The following is a 24,168-nucleotide window of genomic DNA, read 5'->3' on the forward strand; positions in this document are numbered from 1 at the left end:
CAACTGAATACAATTTTGTTATTAAAGAAAAATACACTTGAACTCACTTTACATGGAAAACAGTGGTTCCCGGTAGCTACGCTTTACATATTGCAACCTGTTTTAAAACTGCAAGTTGGCCAAAAAAAAAAAAAAAAAAAAAAAAAAAAAAGCCTGTATATAAACTGGTTTACAATTCAGAGCATGACAATAAGCTTCAAATAATTACATTTCTGTAACACACAAAGAAAGGCTGGAAAGGCCGGAGCGTGGCCGCCGTGCCCGCGGCCGCTCAGCTGCTCGCCGTGTGCGCGTGCATGCGCTTCGCGACGTCGTACACGTACGTGACGTCCGGCCGCCTCTCGGGGTCCGGGTTGATGCACATATTCACTAATTGCCGCAGCTAGGAAAGGAAAATACGTGTCAGGGAGCCAGCAGTGCTGTCATTTGGGTACTCTCAGCTTCAAGTTAGTAAGAAATTGGCAGAAATTAGCTCAACGCAGCAATTCTGCATCCGTATCCGCATGCAAACCCAACACCCTCTCAGCATCCCCCACATGGGTTTTATACAAGCACATAAACAACGTGCTCCTGCGATCTCTGCATTTTCATGCTGCTCTCTAGAAAAGCAGGTAAGGCGATTCAAGTTCCAATGCTTTCAACATACAATTCCAGACATATATTCACAACAAATCATTTCCATGATGATTCCCGTGTCCTACAGGCATCCATGACTTCAAACCCCAGCCTAGGTCTTGTCAGCCTAGACGGCTGCAATGAGTTTGGAGAAGGTAAACAGATAAATACAAGGCAAACACAAACTCGGGAGTGAAGGTCCTGTGTGACATGACCAGGGACAGACAGTGAATCCTCACACAATGTGAAATGACCCTGCAGATCCTCCAGCTGCTGGGAGCCCCGACATGAACACGTGCAAAAAGGAAGCAGGCAAGTTGAACACACTGGTGGTTATTTTTAATAGGAAGATTCCACCTCTGACTTGGGAAACTGCTGAATTTCAAACTGCTAAAACTTGGGACAAGTATCTGGGGGAAATATTCTATGCGATTCTGAAATACGCATGATGTTGGCCCTGTTCTTCCATTTGCCCATTATCAAAGACGGGATACTGGACAAAATAGTCTCTAGTTTATGTTCCAGTACTTGTTCATAGGATTAAGCCCTTAATTTTTTTCTCCCTTAAAAAAAAAAAAAAGCCACATAATTAACACACATGTTGAAGAAAAGCTTTATCTGGGAAAAAGCAACCACTGTGAGTAGAAAATACCTAATTTCTGCAAAAACTCTAGTCTACTGGGTTTTTTTAGAGAGCCCACGCAGAGCAGAGGGAGAGCAGCAGCCACCCCTGAGATACCCGTCACTGCCTCCGAACCTGCCAGGAGCAGCCACGGGGCAGGGGAGTTACTGCAGGTGACCCCGGAGCTCCCCACGGGCTGGGGGCTTCCTGGGGGGCAGCTTCCATGTCCAGGTTGCACCGTGCACGTTTCCCGAGCCCTCCACGCCGTGGAACGCGCTTCCTGCTGGACAGCCTCCTGAAACGGCTGCCGCCTCTGAGGCGGCCTTACAGCTGCAGGGAGCTCTGTCTTGGTGGTAACAGTTCTGCTCTGACCTCCTAAATGTCCTTATAGTATTAAAAAAAAAAAAAAAAAAAAGGAAAAAAGAGAAACGTGCAATCTAGCCTTTCCTGGCAAGGTGTCAAATCTGGTTCAGCCTCCCTCCTAGCACTCTCAGATAGGGGTATTGAAAAAAGCTGTACTTACTGCAAATAAAAGTGCAATCTCATCACCACGGTTATTCAAAGGCAACAGACTGCATGTTCAAATTTGCCATCAGAGTTCATTTCCTGCTTTCTATTGAAAGACTAATATGCTTTTAAAGTTATAACTACACCCCCTTATTTTTTTCCAGAAGAATTTAAATGTGCTGGAATATAAAATTCAAGAATTAAGAAGGAAAGATTACACACCACTGTCTAAAGCCTTGAGCACTGGCCCTCACACAAACCTTCTGAATGGTATACAACGTGCAGATATTTCATATATACAATACAAAAATTACATCCCTACAACACTCTTTCTTTTTAGCAAAGAGTTTGTTTTGGGGGCTGGAGGGGAGGAATTGTTTGTTTTCTTGTTGTGTGTGTATGTGTTGTTTTTTTTTTAAAAAAAAAATATATATATATATATTAGCTGCATGTCAATAGCTTAACTGTAGGTAGTGCAATAAAATTAGATCATCAGGAGATTTATCTGTGAAAAGCCCAAGAGACCTTGTTTGCCACCAATAGGTACTTATGGCTTTCCAGTGCTGGCTTGTGGTTAACTGGTTTTGTTTTTCCAAGCTGAACTTTTCCATCCAAAAGTCATTTTCAGACTCAAACTGTTTAATGTCATTAAACGATGTCTTCTCCAGAGCTGCTTTTGTTATTAATGTTACAGCATATTCAAAGCTTTAGAAATAGCAATAGAGACTAACTTCTTAGGAAGGCGCTTTAGGAAAAACAGCACCAATATTCAAAAGTGCATATAGGGATTTAGCCCATAGTAATTCTTACTAGTATATTTAGGGTAGAAAAATAAGCTACATGGCATTATGACCGGTAGCATTTTGCAGGTTTTTGTGTTTTATTTTTGTTTGTGTGTTTTGTTTTTACTCTAACAAGCTGGTATTGTTTGGAGGGAAGAAAGGATTTACAAGAACACGTTAACAGTGGGGGACAATCACCCATTTGATGCACTTAAACTCTTAACATAATGCAAGAGGTGAGCTCAGTTGCTCATGAACCTGCACTAATATTTTAATTAAATAAGCAATATGGCCGCAGACCTCTTTTGGCCAACAACATCTAAATGCTGGTCACCGGAGATGCTGCTAAATCTGCCTCCCCCTCCCAATCCCCAGAATTTCTGCTGTAGGGCAAGAAAGCACAGCTGATTATGCCTGAAACAGAGGGCAACGAGGGGGCAGATGCCTGAGTAACTTCAAAATCCTGGAGCTCTTTGGAGCCTTGTTATTGAACAGCAAACCTTTGGGATCAAATCAAGTAATTTTTCTATGCAGGAGGAAAATAACTGTTAACACAGGAACACAGAAATCTTCCTGGACCGAGACTGGGACCATCCTGGATGCTAACGCTAGTCCTATTTCTTCACATACCCTCCAGAAATATCAATTTAAATAAATCTGAAGTCTTTGTCAACCTCTCTAATCTTTATAAAACTTTCAATGATCAGGGGAATTTTCCATGATCACGGGAAGCAGCCGGACACTTGGCACATGCAGTGTCCTCGGGCTGCAGTTCAGCCTGACATGGAAGCAGCAGGACACGAGCCACGTGCTGCTGATGCGGCCAACGCGAGCGATGCCCAAGGCCTGGGGCAGGGCTGGCAAATGTCCTAAATGAGAATGGTTTTCAGCAAGTGCCAAGCGCTCAGTCCGAGCACCAGGGCTTCCTAAGGCATGTTTGGAAATGGAGATCCCCACAGTGGTCAAGTGCCTGGAAAACCTCGCTTGGCACTGTGCTGCTCAAGCAGGTCCGCTTGCAACTGCAACGGGCAGCACCTCTCAGTATTAGAATTTCAGATTAAAGGCATGTATTAAAATAATAATAAAAAAAGGTATCCCTCTGCGTGTCTTAAGCCACATCTGTCCATCACGTTGATGTGGAACACCACAAACATGAAGTATTAATAAAAAGTTAGTCTTGAGGGACTTCCAAAACGATACATCTTTAAATGCCAATTCATACAGAGAGTTTACCCAAAACACACGTCTTCTATTTTGCAATCAAAGCACTTATCTGAAGACACAGATCCTCAGTGAGGTTATTCTTTCAGCAAATTCATTGCTACAGAATATAAGGTGGGTTTTACTGTTTGGGGATCCCTGAACTTTACTGCTCACTGAGCGTGCTTCCATCCTGCTTTAAGGTTTCATATATAAACCTTACATGGGATACATATATATGGTGCACATATATAGAAATGAAATGTTTAGGATGTTATTGTCATGACAAATAATGCTTCTCTGGGTCTTTCTTTTTAAATTGAGCACAGCACTTTTTGTACAAGTGAAAAGGAATGTTTTGATGAAATAATTAGTGAAAACATCTATATTTCTTGTGTATTTGGGCAATATAAATGTGTTTCAGAAGAAAATAAGTTACTAATGAACGTCTATTAACCCTGCAGAAAACCCATTGGATTACTCCTGTTAAGAGACTCCATCCGCAGTTGTAAGTTGTATTACAGCTCTCGTTACGTTGCAAAACCCCACACGGTTGTTTCGGAAAGGGCGGATTTGTGCCAACCGGAGGTGTAGCGGCCCCGTCCCTCTTCCCACCCAATTCCCGGACCGCGACGGGGCGAGGGGACCCGGCGCATCCCCGCGGGCACCCGGCGGAGCGCAGGCCGCGTCGCCATGGCAACCGCCCGGAGCGGCCTCGGCAGCCGCCATGTGAAATGCAAATAGGGACGGCCTGAAAACGAGCCCGGCGAGAAGAAGGGAGGCCGAGGACGCGGCCGCGTGAAATATTCATGGGCTCGGCGGCGTGAGTGACACCACAAAGAGCGGCCCCCGGCACCGGCACCGCGCGCGGCCCGCCGGAGCGCACCGCCGCCGCCGCCTGACGCAAACAGCCGCGAGGAACCGGCCGAGACCACGAACCGCCAAACCCGCCACGGGCCGCGCGGCACAAACTACTCGCACCTCAGCATCGCGCCTTCTGCAAAGCTGCCCCATTACCTTTCCGAGCCCAGCTTTTGGGCTTCATAAAGGGGGAAAAACTGGCGCCATAAACACAACAAAACACAGGGCAGTTATGTTTTATTAACAGCCCAATTACTGCCCTCGAATGTAAAAAGATTCGAAATTGCAACCTCCTATCCTAGGAGGAAAAAAAAAAAAAAAAAATCGCACAACACCTTGCCTTCATTATTTCAGTGATCACGATTATTATGTTTTCAAATTGATCTTTAATTCTTGCAGACCAAATTCAATTAGAAATGGTTACTAGTGCCTCTTATTTGCTTTACAGCTCCTATCGGTTTGCCCTGTTCTAAGTGGGAAAGTATTTCAAAACTGGCATTTCGGAACATGAAGCAGCAAGCATTTATATTTCCTTACCCTGTCATATTGGGTAAGAAAAATATTTAGTTTCTCCTATCTTGTTTCCTTTCACTTTATAGTAAAAAAAAAAAAAAAAAAAAAAAAGTAATCCCTTCCCCACACGCACACAGTCCCCATTTTGACGGCAAAGAGATATTATGCACCAGCTTAAAACAAATGCTGTTGGGCTACACACACACACACAGTATACTGCTCAAATTCATCCGTATTATGTTTTTCTGTATTTCTCTGAAATTTCCGATTAACATGGTCACAAACCACTTTTCTGCCAAATCACTACTGTTGTTCAGTCACACGGAGCAGCACATTACAGCTTCGTAATGCGGACAAATGGGGATTAACAATTCATTTTTACTATTGAGCGACATTAGCTCTACTTTAATGGCAGTCTCTGGAGAAGCGAGGCTGGCGCGCTGGTTTATCGTGGGCATAAGCCTGCGTCATGGTGCTGTTAGAAAGCCATAACGTGGCCGTAAGCCCCCGCGACGCGCAACGCGTGTTGTTGGGCATCCTGGAGTGACGCTGCGTTTTGCGAGGCTCGCAAGGAAGACCAAGGAAATTGGGCAGCTAATGGTGTGAGGCTACAAGCGGTAGTAAAAAAAATAAAGATAAAAACGTTGTATGAGAGTGCCTTTTGGAGATAAGCATTGGAGCAAGGTCAAGCAAACGCTTAGGGGGATAATCTTCAAATAGCATGAAATCACCCTGGTTCGTTTGCCTGAAAAAGCCCCAGCCTATCCCCAGAAAGACGCTGGCCTGTGAGCACAGCGTTCCTTACTTCCTCTGAGTAGTGATCCGAGGGCAGGGGCGGGTAGTCGCACTGCTCAATCTTCTTGCACAGGGAGTACAGGTTCATTTTATCGCCATAGAAGGGACTCTGCAGAGCAGCCATCTGTTTGAAAGAAAACACACTTTTACTTTGTGCTTTTAATAGACCTGTTCTGTCACAAAATCTAGTGTACTAGTAAGTCAAAGGGACTTTTAATGACTTCTGTTCAGTTTGGTCAAAGGGCTAAAACACTAGGTCTGAAGCAATTAATATAAGCAGTTTGCAGGGGCACAGCAGTACTGCCAGCATCCTCACGTCACAGCATTTCAGTTGTACACCAGGACACTGTTTCACCTGGTTTTTCCTCGTACTCTATTAATAGTTTCAGCTGTTGCTGTGAGCATGGGGGTTGCACCACTAAGGAAAATAAAAACACACCCACAAAACTTCTCTATATACCCCTTGGAAAAAATGAAAAGTATATCATTTACCTGAAAAAAATTAGTTGATCTAAAGCAATAGCCTATAGTGAAAATGCTGGATAAAAGCAACTTTGCAGCCTACTTCTGCTATTCTGCTATTGCCTTTTTTTTTGTTTGTTTTAAATAAGGAAAGCTGTGAGGAACACAAGTTCATGAATACTTCCAAAAAATACTCATGATTCAGTATGCTACTCCAAAATGCTTCAACAAAAAATGAGGTTGCATCCTGAAACTTCATTAGAAGTGCAAAATTCAGCTGATACAGTTGGGTATTATAGTTATGAGTATTAAAAATTATCTGGTGGAGAACATTAAATAAACGATCAACCTAAAAATAGTATTTATTTCTAGACAACGTTGCAACTTGACATTTCTGGTAGAGACAAATGCTATAGTTAGCGGGATTACAAATCTAAAAATTCATTTCAAAATCTCTCCATTCTGCTCAAAGGCTTTCTGAGGCTTTGAACCGCAGCAGCACGACTGCTGCTTTGAGCGCGGAGCTGCCCCAAAGTCAGTCACCCTTTTCTACATGTGCTAATAAGTTTGATTTTGGAAGGACAATGTGTACATTCCCCAGACAGGCAGAGCGTGTGTGAAACACGCTGGTCCATGCTGTGCTACTCAGTGAGCTTCAACAGGGACAGGACAAGCTGAAAATGGCTCTCATCTGTCTTGTGGTCCTCCAGATATGCCTTTAACTCCTTCGTGGCCAAGCACTGACATGATACGGGGAAAAAAAAAGGGGGGGAGAAAAAAATTCTAACGTCTATTTACTTTATACCCAATAAAATGCTTTCAAATGGTTCAGCACTAATTTTTGTATTAACTTCAAATAAGAATGAATTTAAAGCTCCCAAATTAATACTACTGAATTCTGTCCTCCACTGGCCCCACAAATTCTAGAACTGTGCTAACAAAATAATGTTCGTTTTTTTGATGTACGTGCCACTGGCTCTACCTTGAAAAGAATGCTAAAAAATGCAGGCTAATGACCAAAAAATAGAATAAAAATAAAATCAAAATCAGCTACAGAGTCTGTACGCTTGCAAAAATTCAAATAAATGCACAGATACTCATTTCATACTCTAGGTGTTCATTAAAAAGCACTTTTGTTTGAATGCTGCAGAGTGTTAAAAGAAATTCCGAATGTCCCCTAAGGAGTTAAAACAGGAATACTATATTTTCATGCATCTCCTGCTTTGACAGATGAAAAATGTCAACTGTCCTGTTTTTATTTTCAAGCTTTTGCACTATTCATCTGGTTCATTAGTGCATCTCGCTGCTGCCCCTGACAGCTGCTCGCCCTCTCCTCCCAGCAGCTGAATTTTTCAGGCTAATTTGATCCTCCACACTGAGACGATCGCTGGAATGATTGACTTGCTCCCTGACCTCCAGGGTCTGACTTTGCTGATTAGTATTCCGGGGGTGTCTGCGGGACGGGAGCCCACTGTCTGTCTGCGGGGCTGGTGGCAGCTCCAGCTCCCTCCTCTTCTTCTTCTCCTCTTTTTTTTTTTTTTTTTGAACTGTAAGCCACCAACCTACAACCCTGTAAGGATGCAATCGCTACGCTGAACAATAAAAGGAAATGTGTAAAACCCACGTTTCCTTGTAAAGGTCCGTGTAGCAAAAGCACAGCATCTTGGTTTTAATTAGCAAAGTCTACTTTGTTGCATATCAATTAAAAACTCCCGCAGTACTGTTTTTTTTTTTAATTACAGGTTGCGGAAATATCTGAGGCTCTGGAAAGCGGACTTTAAAATACGTTTTTTAAAAAAATACCAGTGACCATGTCAGTAAGCACTGAACAATAATCTGTAGAATAGGTTAGAAATAATATTTTTAAATAAACATAAGCTATAGCTAATTAGTTTAAACTTTAATTAAAACATAACTGAGAAGAGCTTAATGGCAATTAAGCGTGCATTGAAAAGTGATAAACATGCCACAGCTTTTCCCCAATTAAGTTGGAGAGAATCCAGAGCACACATTAGCATGAAATCAATACAATAAAATGTGTTAAAATGCAGGTAATGCACATAACACGTATCACAGAAAGACACCCAGCACAAAAGAGCACCGATAACAACCACACCAATGTCCAGGCATGGCTTGCACAACCTTAAGCAAGTTCTCCGATTTTTTTTTTAAATAAGAAAAATGTTAAGTGTATATTTATTTCTATGCTTTTTTTTAATTAAATGTAAAATTTCAAAATTAAAGGGCTGGTAATTTAGCAAATTAACTACACAGAAAAACTGTTCTATTCATACAACAAGTACAGGTGAAAAAAAAAAGTCAACCTCAATAGCATCCTGCTAAAATGCATTAAAGAAAAAGTATCTAGTGATTCTGTTATGATCACTGGAATAAAGATATTTAGCTGCTTAAATTTTTGCACACTGTTCAAAAAAAATCAGATAAAGTTTTAATGTAATGCATGCAGCAGCAAAGTAGCAAGCTAAAAAAAATTAGAAGAAAAATAACTATTATTGATCCACTTGGCAATCTGAATCCATAACACTGAAGAAGTGTTAACCTTAAAACACGGTCTTGATTTTATATATTAATTAGTTATTTAAGGTTTTTGATTGTTTTTGTGATAAAAACAATACACAAGAAAATGAGCAGGGGTGTAGGGGGAGGCTATTGAAATACCCTCATACACTGGTGAAATTTGCTGTCTCCAGGCTTCTCCTTGCACAAGCACATACAGTAGGACATGGAAATTGATGGCAATTTCCATGGTTGGTATTAAGGAATCCCAAAATTAGGTCTCACTAGAGGATTTAAACTTGTAAATACTTGCTACCCAGGTATCACTCTTAATTCCTATGGATTATCCCAAAGAGTGAGAAGAGGCAGGACACAGGCCAGCAAACTCCTCGGAATGGCAATAGAGCTACTGGCCCCTTCCGTATTTAGGGCCACCAACTTGTAGTGGACAACGTTGCCCAGATGCTCAAGTTCCACTGAGGCAGGTGGCTGTTTTTTCCACCTAGGCAGGTGGCACATTGGATAGATCAGCTTTTACCTGGGAGATGACTGGGAAGATCTCACTGCCAGCACTACAGGGCAAAGAAACGGCTTCCAGCAGCCTTCCCCACCACTGCTCGGTGTTTCCTTCACACATGGCATGGACTTGGGAGATGCAGTGGCCTCCTGTCCTGCACACCTTCACTACGAGTCCCTTTGAACTGGCCCTACATCTTTTCCCCCTTCAGGACAGAAGGTCCTTTACACTCGGGTACGTGCACCCTAAGACTGCCCAACACAGAACTTAAAACTATTTTAGTTAACTAGCAGGGGAAGAGGAAGGAGAAAAATACTCATGCCTCTGCAACAAAGCTGTTATTTTTGAAAGTTAATCCAAGACGGTAGTAAAAAGCACAGAGCAGCCCAATTTATTGTTTATTTCAGTTCTAGATAACTAGGCTTATATTAGAGTATATCACAGTTTAAGCGAGCATTAGTTGGAAGCTCAAGCCAGTTCTAACTCTCCTCAACTCATGTATTACCGAAATCATATAAAAAACATAGGCCCTTTAAAATACCTCAAATAATTTTTCCACGTGCCCATCATGATTGACTTATTAATCCTCCAGTTATGCACAACCTCAGCAAAGTCCTGTAATTTTTTTTGTAATAATCCTAGTAAAAGGCAAGCATCTAGTAACTCCCAAGCATTTTATATGGTGAAATTCCTCAAGACCTTTCTCATTGCTAAATATATTTTTAAAATACATAAAGGGCTCAACAGCAGCTTTTGCACAAAGCAGCGGAACGCAGAGAGGGGCCGGACCGGGCCGCGCGCCTGGCGCTCCGGCGCGTTACCTCGTACAGCAGGCAGCCCAGGGACCAGATGTCAGACTTGAAGTTGTAACCGTTTTCGTGTATTCTCTCCGGAGACATGTAATAAGGGGTACCAACTGCAACAAACACACAAGAATTTCTGCATGAGAAACGCTGCTATGAAGTAGTAAAAAACGCGGTATTCCTGGCCCCAAAAAAGCAATTCTTATCTTTTGTACTGGCATTTCCCTATGCATAGTTTGAACATGTAACTTTGCAGTTTGATGAAAATGGACATGAATTAGACACACATTTCACCCAGGGCAGCTTTATTTTCACTACTGATATGCAGTTATCAAAACCATTTATAAAATATTTCCATTTTTTGCTTTTAAACCTGCTCAGAAAGATCTCCAAAATTAGGGTTTTTTTCCTAGAAAGATACAGGCACACATCCTAAACATTTTCTCCCACAATTAAATCCAACCAAATTAAAGTCATTTCATTGTCACTGACTGTATTTCCAAACTAAAACTGTCGTAACATTGCCAGAGTTTAAAAAAATCAATACTCCCACAAAAATCCGAGGATAAACCTCACACAATTTTACTTCATAGGAATTTTGAGGCTATCATAGGCACTTCTGCATTTCTGATTTAGTTTCAGCTATTCAGAACTCATCTCCATATGGATTCTGTAAATGGAGATACAGCAAATATATATATTATTCCATCTCTTAATAATGAGATTAATGATTTTGATCTGGTCCCAACTTAAGGGCTTTTCTTTGGGAACGTGGCCTTCCCACACTTCATAGAGGCTGGCATCTCAAAGCATGGCACCTCTCTTATGGAAGAGGATGATCAGTTTCCTACTTGAGTGCTCTAGAATATGGGTTATCAACAACAATATTTTAATCTGCATTTAATAGCATCCATCTAAAAGCGGGAGCTGTAACTAAACAATATTTCCCTTGATATAGCTTAAAGATTTTTACTATGCTTGTAGTACTTCTCTGCTGAAGTCTTTAAGTTTTTTTCCTGGGACTTGCAAGCTTGGATACCCCTGGAGGCTTTCTGTTGTATTTTGCATCTGTGAATCCACACACCCACTGAGGATATTCAGATGCTCTACTGGCACGATCCATTTAGCAACATAAAAATAGCTTTAAGAGTAACAAAAAAACGGCTCTACGAGTAACAAAAAAGGGGTTAGGAGCTGGCTGCCTTTCTTGCTGGAGACACGAAGCAGCACGTGGAGGTGCCAGGAAGCAGCCATGGAGGCGGCAGCGCTCGGCCTCTCCCAAAGCAAAGGGAATTTTAAGCAGGAGCCCTGGGAAAGCTGCCGATACGTCAGGTGTCTGATGTGAAAGATTGATGATAGTGAAAAAGCAGAACAAATGCTCTCATTTTACAGAGTTTAGCCTGGTGTAACACCTCGGCTGCAACACAGCCTGAAGCCCCCGGTGACCAACAAGTGAAGCACAACAGGAATTACAGCATGCAGCTACTCAAAACACAGGAAGAGCCTCCAGATGTAGACCTCAGTATTACTGCTGGGCTGTTTGCAGCTGGACGCGACGGGAAGGATTCGCTACTCGGACCGAAGCCACCGCGAGGGCTCACGAGCGCCACGGGAGCGCGGTGCCCTGGCACCGGGCGCCAAATCCCGCAGCCCAGGTTCAGCTGCGCTCCTGCCTCCTCCCACATCCGTATTGTGGCTGCTAAGTGACATATACACACCACAGTACGATAAGGACATGCTGCTTGCTTTAATTATCTGTGAAAGCAATGGCGTGCGATAGGACAGACAAAGATGTAACACGTTAAGGTAGCTCTATTTTCAGGAACAGCATTTGTGACTTCAACGCTATTTCCTACACTTCCACATCTTGGATAACCTGCAAGCTTTAGCGGTCATCTTGAAAATGGCCAAATCTGCTTCCCCAGGGGCTGCTGCCGCTCTGCAGCTCCCTCCCTTTTAGAGAGGGCCGGAAAATGCTGTTTCTTTATGGAAGCTTTCTGGTTTTGTACGGAGGAGACAGAAGTCACAGAAATGATGAAAACTATGATGAAGAAAAGGGTGTAAGGATGTGAACATTCCCTTTTATTACCTGCATACACGTGTAACTCACATTGCTGCTGAGAAAAAGAAGAGAGTGTGTGTGAAAAGTGGCAACGCACAGAGGAGTTTCAGGAAACAGTAGCTAACTAAACACTAGGAAACATTTTGTAAACTGGGAGAGGAGTCCGCCCAGCAAACATTAATACCACTTGCACAAAATAAACATCAGATGAGTCAGCCATTACATTAATAGACTTTAAAAAAATCAGTAGTGATTTAGCAAAACAGGTCTCGGTTTCTCTTTTGGAAAAGCTGTGGGACACTTCTTGTGCTGAGCCTTGGTGAATCACCGCGGTTCACACGGAACCCTCCGTGTTTCTGCCCTTGGCCCACGAGCAAAGCGAACGCGGAAGAGGAATTCACACCATGGCCACGACGTCACTGGAGAAGTCGAGTTGTTTGCTCTTTCTGGGGGATTACTACAACTAGACAATACTCAGTTCCATTAGTCATTAGACAGAATGACTACTGAAGCTGGAAAAAAAAAAAAAAGTTCTAACTCCAACTGAAAAATCAGCTTCTTTTACCTTAAGGAAACTCTTAAACATGAAGTGTAGCTAAGTGTTTTAACAGCAGTGCCATAAGCTGTCTTCAGCACTGACATTTCTTTAAAGAGCATAAGGCCATTCAGCCATTAAATAACGCCGACGACAGACAAAGTCACAGGGAGCCTTTCTTGGATGCTCTTCTTGACACACCTTCCCAATAACGTCTTCTGAAGCTAAGAAATTTGCCCAGATCAGCAATACCAAATACCTCCATTTCACTTGGATTTTTGTAAGAAATATTTTTATCTTTAAAAAGGTGTATGCATTCTGTAATAGGAAACTCCTGCTGCTTTGATAAGGCTGTATGAAACCCATTAAAAACATTTAACAGCCCTATCCAGTGAAGGATTTCCATTTAACAACACTATCCAGTGAAGAATTTCCATTTGTTTTAAACGGATCAAGCATTCTAATCAGTATTACTCATAATTAGCAGTTACAAGCAGCAGCTAATGAAAATTTTAGTACATTCCTGTATGTCTGAAAGCCTTAACCTAGTTTGCCACTGAAATTTTTATAAAGCCTGTAAACAAGTATAAACTGCTAGAGAGAAAATGGCTTTGGTGGTTTGGGGCTTTGGTTGTTTGTCTTTAACCCTCGGTCAGCCTTCAGTCCCTTGCAACTATTTCCTGCAACAAGCCTAGATAACATCATGTGGAAACAGCTCTTCCCCCCATCTTAACCTTCCGATTTGCACCTCAGAAAAGCCCAGCTCTCCTTCCCTCACCACTGACTTGTGCTTTCTCCACGCACTCGGACCCTGCTGAAAGCTGGCCTGGGATCTAGCGGCTCCTGCAAGCAGTGCAGGGGCAGCTCCCTCTCCTCACCGCTGCCTTTCGTCCCCGTTTCATTAACGGGACCCCAACGAGGGCAAAGGAGAACCCGGCAGCGCTGCCAGCAGCACCCAGGACCTGCAGGACTTGCTCATTCCCACGCTGCAGCCGAGCGGATGCAGCGTCCTCAGGGCTGCAGCTGAGCGCCCGCGTGGAAGCCCCGTGGGTGCTGCTCCTGCCCGGCCCTGCTCTGCCCTCATTTTGGCTGTTACTGCAGATACCAGCCACATCTTAAACGCTATAAACACAGTGAACATCAATACTCTCTTCTTTAGTTTACTGATAACTGGAACAATCCGAATAGTTTTAATTAAAATGTGAGCACAAGTATAGCACATTTTTATCCAGCAAGTCTAACATTTCACTGCCTAACTAGGACCATCAGTATCTGCAAATGTATTTCTCCGTGAGCCCTCCTATGACCCCAAGATAGGAACTGCAAATACTATTTAATATCTTTAAATAAAGGTCACAAGAAGGGTTATTTTTCACAACACGCTTTTGCCAAGCATATAAATATATCTAAAAGCCACTGCTCACAGTATGGTCACTCTTTTCTCAAAAATTGTCTCTGAGCAGCACGCAAGTCAGTTCTACCTACCAGCTCGGTCCTGTTATCATTTAAAGTCCTGGGCTTGAGGGGTCGAGGGGTCTCAAATTCACACCCTTGGTATGAATGACCAAGATTGGATTCAGCAAGCATTAAAAGCAGCCATTTTAGGGGGAAAAAAAAGGTTGTTTTCCTAACCAAAAACTGCATCATGCTACTGTAAACATGAAACCTTCTATTTCCCTTTAAAGCAGATACTGCTCTCGTTACAAGGACTTCCTTTTACTTCCACCGAGATCCTACAGCTTGTCAGTTCTCTGCAGTCCAACCTAACTATCTGAAAGATATGAGTTCTGCGAAAATGTTTTTGGAAAAGACTTTTTTTAAATGGGGTAGCAAAAAAATGGACATTTCAGAACATGCATGTGCATATGCACACACATGCTCATATGTAACACACACACAAATACTTTTACAGTCCATGCAACCTAAGTGTGGTATCTCCTCAATCTACTTATCTTATAGAGAGAAACTTCACCCAAATGTACTTGTAGGGAATGACTGCAATGATACTGGATAATTGCTGCAAAAGAATTATGTGATTCTTTTCCTCTTTCCAATCTTATGGGGTGGGAACTACAGTCACTAGAGTACAGTCAATTTTCCCAAGCTAATTAATAATTATTCAATCATTTTAAGGTTAATCTGTAAGATGCTCTTTTTTCTTTTTTAAAGGAGAAGAGTTTCTCCTTTAACCCTTTTGAACCACATCACCAATGATACATAGGCATAGAAACTACCATCTTATTTCCAACACTAATTAAAAATCTAAAAGCTACCAAAAAAAAGTCAGTATTGACATTACTTTTTCCTAGAATTTCTAAAAAATGCTACCACATGGAAGACTTCTCCAGTCAAACAAAGGGAAAAGGAGCTCCACTTGTGACACCACTTCAGCATTACAGCTTTTTGCATTTGTCCATGGTGCTGACCAGGCTACTTTCAAGAAAAAAAAAACACCCTGCCAGGTAGAGGTCTCTCTGTTTGCTTTTGTTGATTTGTTTTTAGTTTCAAAGTGAGGGGTGCAATATTGCCAACATGTAAAATCTGCATCCCTCCCACCCACAACTAACACTCACTTACCTAGAGAATGTGCAGCTGTGGTTTTGGAGCTGAAAAATCGTCCCAGGCCAAGGTCTCCCAGCTTTACGACCCCTGTCGCGGTAATGAACACATTAGCTGGCTTTATATCTGGAAAAAAAAAGATAAAGTCGCAGTGAGATTGTAAGAAAAGCTATCACTCTATCAATAATACACAGAAAGAGGTTTTTAATTATGGATAATATTAATGAAACTTGACAGTGCTGCTCAGCAGGAGTGAAACTGCAGTTCAAAGTTTGTAACTGCATCGACATCACACAAGCAACCTGAATAGCAAAAATAAAAGGCCACGAAGAGTTAAAAAAATACACACACAGGGATTTCATTATTACTTTATAAACTATACTTAATTGCTCGTGCCCTAGCTAGAAAACCTCTTATTACTTTAAACGGCAGACCAAAAACATTTTTATATACACTAAATCCTAAACCTTACTTTCACGATGCTACTTGAAATATGAAACTGACTCTCTTCAACATCAGGCATCAAAAAATAAAAAAAGGAAGGGGTAAGTTTTACTCAGGAGAATGGCTATGTGAACTCATCAGTAGAATCGGGCTAATCAAGTAGAAACAAAGCAAAATAATGATGTATACCCCAGACAGTTATTTCTCACAAGTAATATCCAATTTCAGTTTTAATCCAATCCTTCAGAGACAAAAGCTAAAGGTTTATTTTATGATTTTTAACAAGGTACCTGTACGTCTTCAAAACAAACTGACCTGATTTTTTACGAGGCAAATGTCCCCAGCTCTCACTGAGCTCAAGAGCAACACACTGTGGCTCAGAACTTAAAAGTGGATTCATAGAAGTTTGAACAGAAGAGATTACAGTTTGCATAAGACGTAGATATGCAAAAATGCATGGTTAAAAATCCTTTGAATGCTGGCGTTTTCAGGTTCCGAAAAACAACACAAAAACAAAAGACAGAAGTAATTTTTTATTTTGGACAAATGGCAAATTTTGGCAAAATGAACTGCAGAGAGGCAGCAGTAGAGATTCCATCACTTGTAAAACCATCCCTTATTTTGCAAGCAAGTGCATAAAACGTGCACAAGGCAGAGCACATCCACAGGCACAAACTTCTGTCACCCTCCCCTGCTACTCGCAGGGTGCCACAGAAACCCTGTGTTAGGGGTTGGCAAAACTGATCCCATGATGATTATTTGGTGCCATCTGCACCGAACCAGCTTAATTCTCATAGAGGAAAAAGGTCATTAAAGTAGAGCGATCTGCACCGCACGCGTTACCTCGATGCATGACCCGGCGGGAGTGCATGTGCTCCAAGGCACTGCAAAGCTGAACAAAGTACTTCCACACTGTCCTCTCGGGTATCAACCTCTTCTGCTTCTTAAAATGCTTAAAGGAAAAAAAAGAAAAGCACAAAAACTTAAAATATGCATAAAAGGCCCAGAAAAAGAAACAGATAACCCAGGTATTAAATATGGCTACTGGAGCGTCCTCGAGGAAAAGTGTCTTTGCACCAATAATAATTTCCATATCCTCACCTTTGAAACAGAAAAACACCAAGAGCAGCTGCACACATTCACAGACAAAGAGCGTACAAGAAAAATAGGCTTTGTCAAATACTTAAAACTGGAATGAAAGTATGATTTACTTTCCAAAATTTCATACTGATCCATCTCCTGCTGTTCAAATATTTTCCATTCTGTTTAAACAACATTAACAGATCTTACTCATCATGGGTAACAGTTTGATGGCCTGTTAAAGCTTATGTGAAACATAATTATGCTCTGCTACACACAATTCCTTCAAACACTATACTCAGCATTTGAATAATACAGTTCTCCACAAATACATACCGAAAACCTGGAGTTCGGCCAATTCTAAAATGTGCGAGTTTAATCATTACAAAATTTTCAGCTAAAGACTAAACAGAAAAATTGTTGCTCAAAAGTCAGTTGCTTTTCTTGCAAGAATTCTTATTTTAACAGACTCGAAACAGACAAAGAAAACGTAGGAACACCACTAGTACTAGCACAATGATTGGATGTAAAGCAGTTTACTCGGAACTACTTTAATAGTGCATATATTCATGCACACTAAGTTTACAAAACAAACATTTACCACACTAAAAAAAAAAGAAGTTTTATATAGTTAATATCCTAAAACGTGCCCCCGTGAAGTTGACAGAAATGCGCAGAAGCACGAGGAAGATGCTTAGCTATAGTGAAATGCATCATTTACACAAAGGATCATAAAATTCCACCCAAAATGTTTCCAGTTAAAGGGATTACTTCAAAATGCATTTTTATTTTAATGAGGCAAAACATGCAAGCGACTTATTTAAATATATTTTTCCTCAGTCTTGGACCGAATCCAAACAAGCCCCGTGTATCTGCTCTCCCCACAGCTGGATTTGCATATCAGAGGATTGTTTGATGTCAACAGGAAGATGGAGAGCAGGTTTCTTTTCATTTTAAAACAAATACACAATACATGTAAGCGTGTGTACATGAAAGCACCGCTCCTCCATTTAAAATGCATTCTGAAATTATCATAATTGTAACCAGGCACTTGAGCTAAACATTCTAACGGCCTTTTTTTTTTTAAAAAAAAAAAAAAGAAAAAGAAAAATCAAATTGAAGTACAAGCAATGATGAAATACTGTTCACAAAATGGCTAAAACAATGATTTTCAATTACATTCTTTAAAAGTACAACATGGGTTTTAAGTATAAAAACTTTTTTAGCATTTTATTCATTTTTCTATCTATAACATCAGAGCAGATGACAAAATCTGCTTTGGTTCTTGCAGTGTTTGTCACCCAACAGTACTGAAGATGCCCTTTCATTCTACTCGAGGCATTTAAATTGTGCGTGATGGTAACAAATGAATATTCTTGATTCTTTCAGCAAGAAAAGTTATTAACCCTACAGATTTTGAATATTTATTTGTCAAAATAGAAAGACAGCCGTTAGATTTGCTAACAACATTTAAACTTAACAAAGAATGAGGCCCAATACTTCCAAACAAACTCAATGAATACTGTTTTATACAGGTATTAATTTCACTGCCTCTTTTAAAAATAGATATTCTCCATCTTTTCCTAGGCTGCTGTCCACCAGCAAAGACAACAGCAATGAAAAGAATCAGCTATTAAAAAGACTGCGTTTGTACAGAATTAGGCCCCCAAACAAGGTGCAGGTTTCTAATGAAAAGCCCTTGATAAGTGAAGACTCACATTCCATGAAATTCCCATCTGCATGTGTAAACAGAAAGGAATCATATAAAACTATTTGGAGAGTTTTCAGAAGGTCAGCACAGTTAAAACTGAAATTCATGCTTTGCATATAAATCAGATTTTTCCTTCTGGTCCTAAGTCAGCCATTTGAATGCCCTGGCGAGCTCTAAAGGCGGCAGGTTGTACAGGAACCAGCAACCAAGCAGCTTCCTGACGGGAAGGCAGAACTCTTCTGGTTTGCCCTAACGAATGGCTAAAAGTAGCCTGCAAATGTTTCTGCCCTAGTCGAGCTGAATCTAGTTGCCTTGCACATAAACACCATATGCCATTCAGGTTCTTGGAGATGGAAAAAAATATGTGAAAGAGATGAATGAAAGAAAAAATTAGCATCTCTATTAAAGCATGAAGTTATACTGAGTGTCTTCAGATGATGCTTTAAAGATCAGACGCTGAAGGCGAAAGTGACAGCAAGTAGCAAATCATCTTATCCAGGCTTTACGAGGACAGTTTGGCAAATAAACAGCAAATAAATATTTGGCAAATAAAATAAAAAGAAGGAAGACAAAGTGCATTGGACAAACACTGGAGAAGCAAACCAGCCTCACCTGGTATCTAACTTGGATCACCAAATTAAGCAATGGATTCGAATAAAGGAGAACACATCCAGACCAATCTACCCAGACTTCAGCATAACACACTGTACAATGCCCTACAGGAAATGTAATCACTCTCAAATTCATAAATATTTTTCAGTACCTCTAAGGGAAATAACGTGCAGCACCATAACAGGCACCACAGGCTATAGGAGCTCCCAGAGGAGCTGGGGACCCCAGGATAAAAGTCTTCCTCACCACGTGGAGAAAGCCAATATCCTCCCCACCTTGCTTCTTACAGGAGACGTCCTCAATATCGTCAGCACAGAAACGTATGGAAATACCCCGCAAAAAGGCAATAAACTGATAACCTAAACTACATATACAGTCCTAAATTGACTGTCGAATGAGCCCACAAGAAGCACTTTGACCACCTAAATTTATTGCTGTGCATTTTTTAGGCTAGAGTTCCCCTCTGAAAAGGCCGTTTGGAAAAGTAAATGGGAGATGAGCAAGGAGGACCATTCCCTTGCTTTAAATAAATGCCACTAAGCATTTTCCTTCCTGCACATTTTGAGGAGAATCCTGAGAGCAACCAAAGGCTCTGTGCCTCATGGCTGCACTCTGTCCACCGAAGTTTTTTTTCAAATAATTTTATTAAATAGACTTAGGAGAGCACCATGAACTACCAACACAATACCTGTGGCAAGAAATTGGAATGTGAAGAGGAAAAGGATGCGGATTCTAAGGGCTGTTACCTGCATGATGGGTAAAATGACGCTCTAAGCAAGTTCTGCTAAGGAAAAAACGGATTCCTCAGCACCAAGTGGACAAGCAGGTCGGGCAAGAAGAAGCTGCAGAAGCCCCGGCCAGTTTTAACAGCCCAACCACAAAAGCAGGGGACCCGCAGGAGAGGCAGGGCCACAGGGATACAGCAGGGCAGACGGGTCCCACCGCCCACCTGAGGTCACACACAGACCTCGTGCGCACAGAAACAGAGCTCCGACACGAGCCTTCCTTCCTGCTTTAAGAGGTTATGCAATTCCACCAGGAAAGCAGCATCCCAGGAGTTGCCTGCCTCTGATCTCTCCCCGATCCAGCTGCCCACCTCTTTAGGCTGCGCTGAGTTTTCTGCCCTTTCTCCTTGTTTTCTGCATAGCTTCGTTTTTTGTTCTTCTTCCCACACCTTGCTTCATTCAGCCCAGCAACACGAGCATCTCGTGTCAGGAGCAGCAGCCACGCTCAGGTGAAACAACACATCAAATACTAAGGAAAGAAAAATGCCGTCTCAGCTGGACGTGCAGCAGCTAGCACTTGGCCAATGATAAACTGACTTGCTTGTAAGTGTACAAAAACACTGAAAAATATATAGATATTGTTGTAATTACCTTTACACCCCCAAATATCCTTTACAGCTGATTACAAGTTCACTTCCTGGTGACTCCATATATTTATTTTTAAGCAATCTTCCTCTATTAATGACCTTGATAAAGGTCATGAAAACAAAAACACGTTCGCATACTGGTTACTAACATTTTATTATCATGGACAAACACTTTTGCCAAAACCACAATGCCAAGCATTCATATGCCAGTGCCAAGCCTATAAATAAAATCTCAGAATTAAAGAATTAAAGCCACCTTAATTTTTCCCCCCTTCAGAGTTTTTAACTCCCTTTCCGCATTCATCCATAACACTCCACTAGCAAGCAATTATACCAATCAAGTATTGGAAAAGGTTTCTAGGACTTATTTGTTGTATTCAATTCAAAATCTGCTATTATAACTACATTTCTGCAGGGACTGTGTGTAGGGTGCTCCTGATGTCCATCACTGCAATATCACATTACCAAAACAAACTCTGTGAAGTCCATCAGCACAAACCACTTTAGAACGAAGCACATACAGCTTCACCTCTAAGACAGGCGCATTAGCCCGTTGCGCAGATGAGAACGGGAGCAACGAGCTGGGATGGAGCGATGATCCGGCCTGGCTCCGCACTCGCGCGTACCCCGGGAAGCGACGCTGCCGGTGGCTGCAGGCCCTGCCAGGGCCCCGCTCCGCAGCCCCTCAGTCCCCCCGGCCCCGCAGAGCCGCCTCCCAGCCCCAGCTCTGGCCAAAGCGGCTCCTCTCTTTGCGGGCAGCCTCCCGGTTCCCATATGGATCCTCTCTTCCTTCACCACTATTTGCCTGCTTGGCACAAGCTACTCTCTTCCTTACCTAGTCTTTCTCTTCTCCAGATCACCCCAGATCACTTCTTTGTCTGCGCTGCTCGAATCAACACGTCAAGGCAGGAGAGCAACGCTCCTGCTCGCAGCAGTGCTGCTCGGCCCTCCAAAGCACCAGGGAAAAGCAACTTCAGCAGGAACAGCTTTAGCTCCCTGCACGGTGGGCTGAAACATTCCTCCTCCATTCCTGGATGGAAATTCATCGGTTCAGCTGCTTTGCTTCAACTCGTGCCAGGCACTTGTGAACTCTTGCAGCACAAGAGTTCACACATTGGGGCTATTTTCCATGGCCACACTAACAAAATTCCTCTTTCCCCAGTTTCAAGGCGCCAGGGGCTTAGAGCATTTCCCACACAACACCCACTCGGTTTAAAAAGAAACCACACACCCAAGCGTGGCTTGCTCCAGCAGTCTGCTCCTCCTTACCTGGGCACTAAACCATACAGCATGCTCCAAAATACGTATCTTGAAGCAAGCAGCTGGCATGGAACACTTTAATAAGAAACGGTTCTATCCTGACAAACTGAAAACACATTTTTCCATGGGAAAGGAAGGAGCTCTGCACCCCAGGCCATGGGGAGAGGAGGACTTGCCTGACTCGATTTCACAAGTTGAGGCCCAAAATATCCACTGAGGGCCAGATGTCACAACGAAGAACAGCGGGATTTTAAACAGGACTGAAAAAAAAAGGTTGCTGCTTGCTGTTGCAACCAGTAATTCAGCCACAGATCAACCGCTTGGAAGGAGGCAACTACATTTTAATTGTGCAATAGGTGCCTGTGGTTAAGGACAAAAACCAGCCTGCTCCCAGCTTGTCCCTGTTGGAAAAAAACACACAAGTATGCTCTGAAGAGAGAGTTAAGTACCTAGGTGATATTTTGGGGAGTTCAAATCACTTTTCATCTATCTTGAGAGAGGCACTAACATATTTTCTGCTTTGTAGATGAAAGCCTTCATGCTTGTTCCCAAAACATGATTTTAACTTAAGATCTTATGTGACATATTCAGTTTAAAGTTTTTTTTCTGTGCTAATTTGCCAGAAAAAAAAAAAACTAAAAATAACTATAGAAATGAAACAGATCTAGAAGTTTATTGCATTTGTACCTAAAATCTTGGTAAGATTCCTTCTTACAAGCCTTACTAATAACTTTCTTAATTTAGCACCTTAACTGCTCTGCAAAATAGCTCAAATGGTATTGTTTCAACATACTCAGTACACATTATTTTTCTTTTTTTTTAAATTGAATCATCCGAATATATCTTATTGATTAATGCAATTAGTAAGGTTTTTTTGTTATTTATGGCCCCAATGCCATGGAGAACATTTTGAGGTGAATCATTATATATTATTCAATCAACTCAACTAAACACATGAGTCTTGCTATACGAACACACATTTGCATTATTTCATTACGCACTTTTTTTTTTTTTTTATTTACATATAGCAAATTTGATGAAGGCTGATTAGAATCCACTATCAGTCTTCAGTCTAAATGCAGGTAATTTCCCCCAGCTGTCTGCTCAACGGTGACAAGCAAAGTCCTGTTCAAAAGCCGAAGATCCAGAACTCGCTTCATTAAGGGAAGAAGCGACAAATTCCCCAAGGTGAACTCGAGGCACAGCAGCTCTGCTAGTATTGTAAGAAATACCACAGTAAACTGGTTTGTTTTAGATAAACTACCGCCTTACTGTAGTTTTTCTTTGACATTAACACTGGTTTTAGGGCCATTCAAGCTACATTCGTTTAAAAATTCCCAAAATATGCTTAATCCTACAAATTACATAGTGACCCGATACCCAAATGCCCCTCTGGGTTTGCCTCCAACAAACTGATGCCCTGAGATGCCCTGCGGAAAAATACCCAAAACCAAAGGATAATTTTTCTTCTTCCCTAGCACAACATAGTTATTTACCCCAGCAATGCGACAGCCGGATATTTTGCCAGAAGTTTTCACACCATTACGTATCATTTATTTTTCAGGCAGTTTTAAAAATATTTATTTCCAAAGGCACCGCACAAGCGCTACCCCCCACGAAAACTCGCAGCATCCGCGCAGTCCATCAAACCGCGAGCGGCAGGAGCCCGAGCGCATCCCGACGCCTCATCCATATTTCATGGCAGCCCGATAGGCCGTCACTAACATCAAACACAACCCGAGTTTGCTACATTAAACATGATCCCGGTGTTAAGGGGACAACCACCACGAGCTGCCTCCGAGATGGAGCCCGCAAGAAATGCCCACCAGCTCGGGCAAGGTGCAGCGAGGCCGAGAGCTCCGGAGGAGCCGCGAGCCGGATTAAAACAAAACCAAAGGCGAAGCGGGAAAGGCAGGAAAAGGCTGCAGCGGGGCGCAGAGCCCGGCGCGCCATAAGGCAACCTGTCACGGAGCGCTCCTATTAATAACGTTGTGTCAAGGCTGAACGCTCAGAAGAAGAGACAAACCTTCCTTTATGTTTTATGGAATGTAAGCCCACTGAATTAATAACTCATGAGCTGAAGGAAAACATCAAATTTGGGTATAAATATTAACGGCGCACTGTCAATCTGTTTAGAAGCAAGTTCTGACCGTCCTGCCTTACAGTTATCAATCTTCAAAAGCTCAAAGTGGAGGGGCAGAGGGGGGAAACACACCAGCACAGAAGTAATTAAGAAATTTGCAGGCTCTGCTCACACAGGTCCTGAATAAAACGGGCCGCACTGAAACCGCGACCCAGCGGGAAACGGCAGGAGCAGACGGTGAAGTCCTTGTCAGACC

At 42.1% G+C, this 24,168-nt stretch overlaps 1 protein-coding gene across 1 annotated transcript in view; it reads right to left on the bottom strand.

Moving 5' to 3' along the window:
- Nucleotides 1-263: 263 nt before the first annotated feature.
- The window catches only part of NEK7 (NIMA related kinase 7), a 38,914-nt gene continuing 15,009 nt past the window's right edge, over nt 264-24,168 (bottom strand). Inside the window, exons 6-10 of the mRNA XM_088524563.1 lie at nt 16,638-16,746; nt 15,369-15,476; nt 10,213-10,307; nt 5,906-6,019; nt 264-382 (exon numbers count right to left, since the gene is read on the bottom strand). Of these exons, the coding sequence (XP_088380689.1) occupies nt 272-382; nt 5,906-6,019; nt 10,213-10,307; nt 15,369-15,476; nt 16,638-16,746 (537 nt within the window). The 3' untranslated portion in view covers nt 264-271. The remainder of the gene's footprint in view (nt 383-5,905; nt 6,020-10,212; nt 10,308-15,368; nt 15,477-16,637; nt 16,747-24,168) is intronic.

This window comes from Tinamus guttatus, unplaced genomic scaffold, assembly GCF_059628265.1.
Source record: "Tinamus guttatus ecotype Peru unplaced genomic scaffold, ASM5962826v1 Tinamus_guttatus_pri_ptg000211l, whole genome shotgun sequence".
In the NCBI taxonomy this organism is placed as follows: domain Eukaryota; kingdom Metazoa; phylum Chordata; class Aves; order Tinamiformes; family Tinamidae; genus Tinamus; species Tinamus guttatus.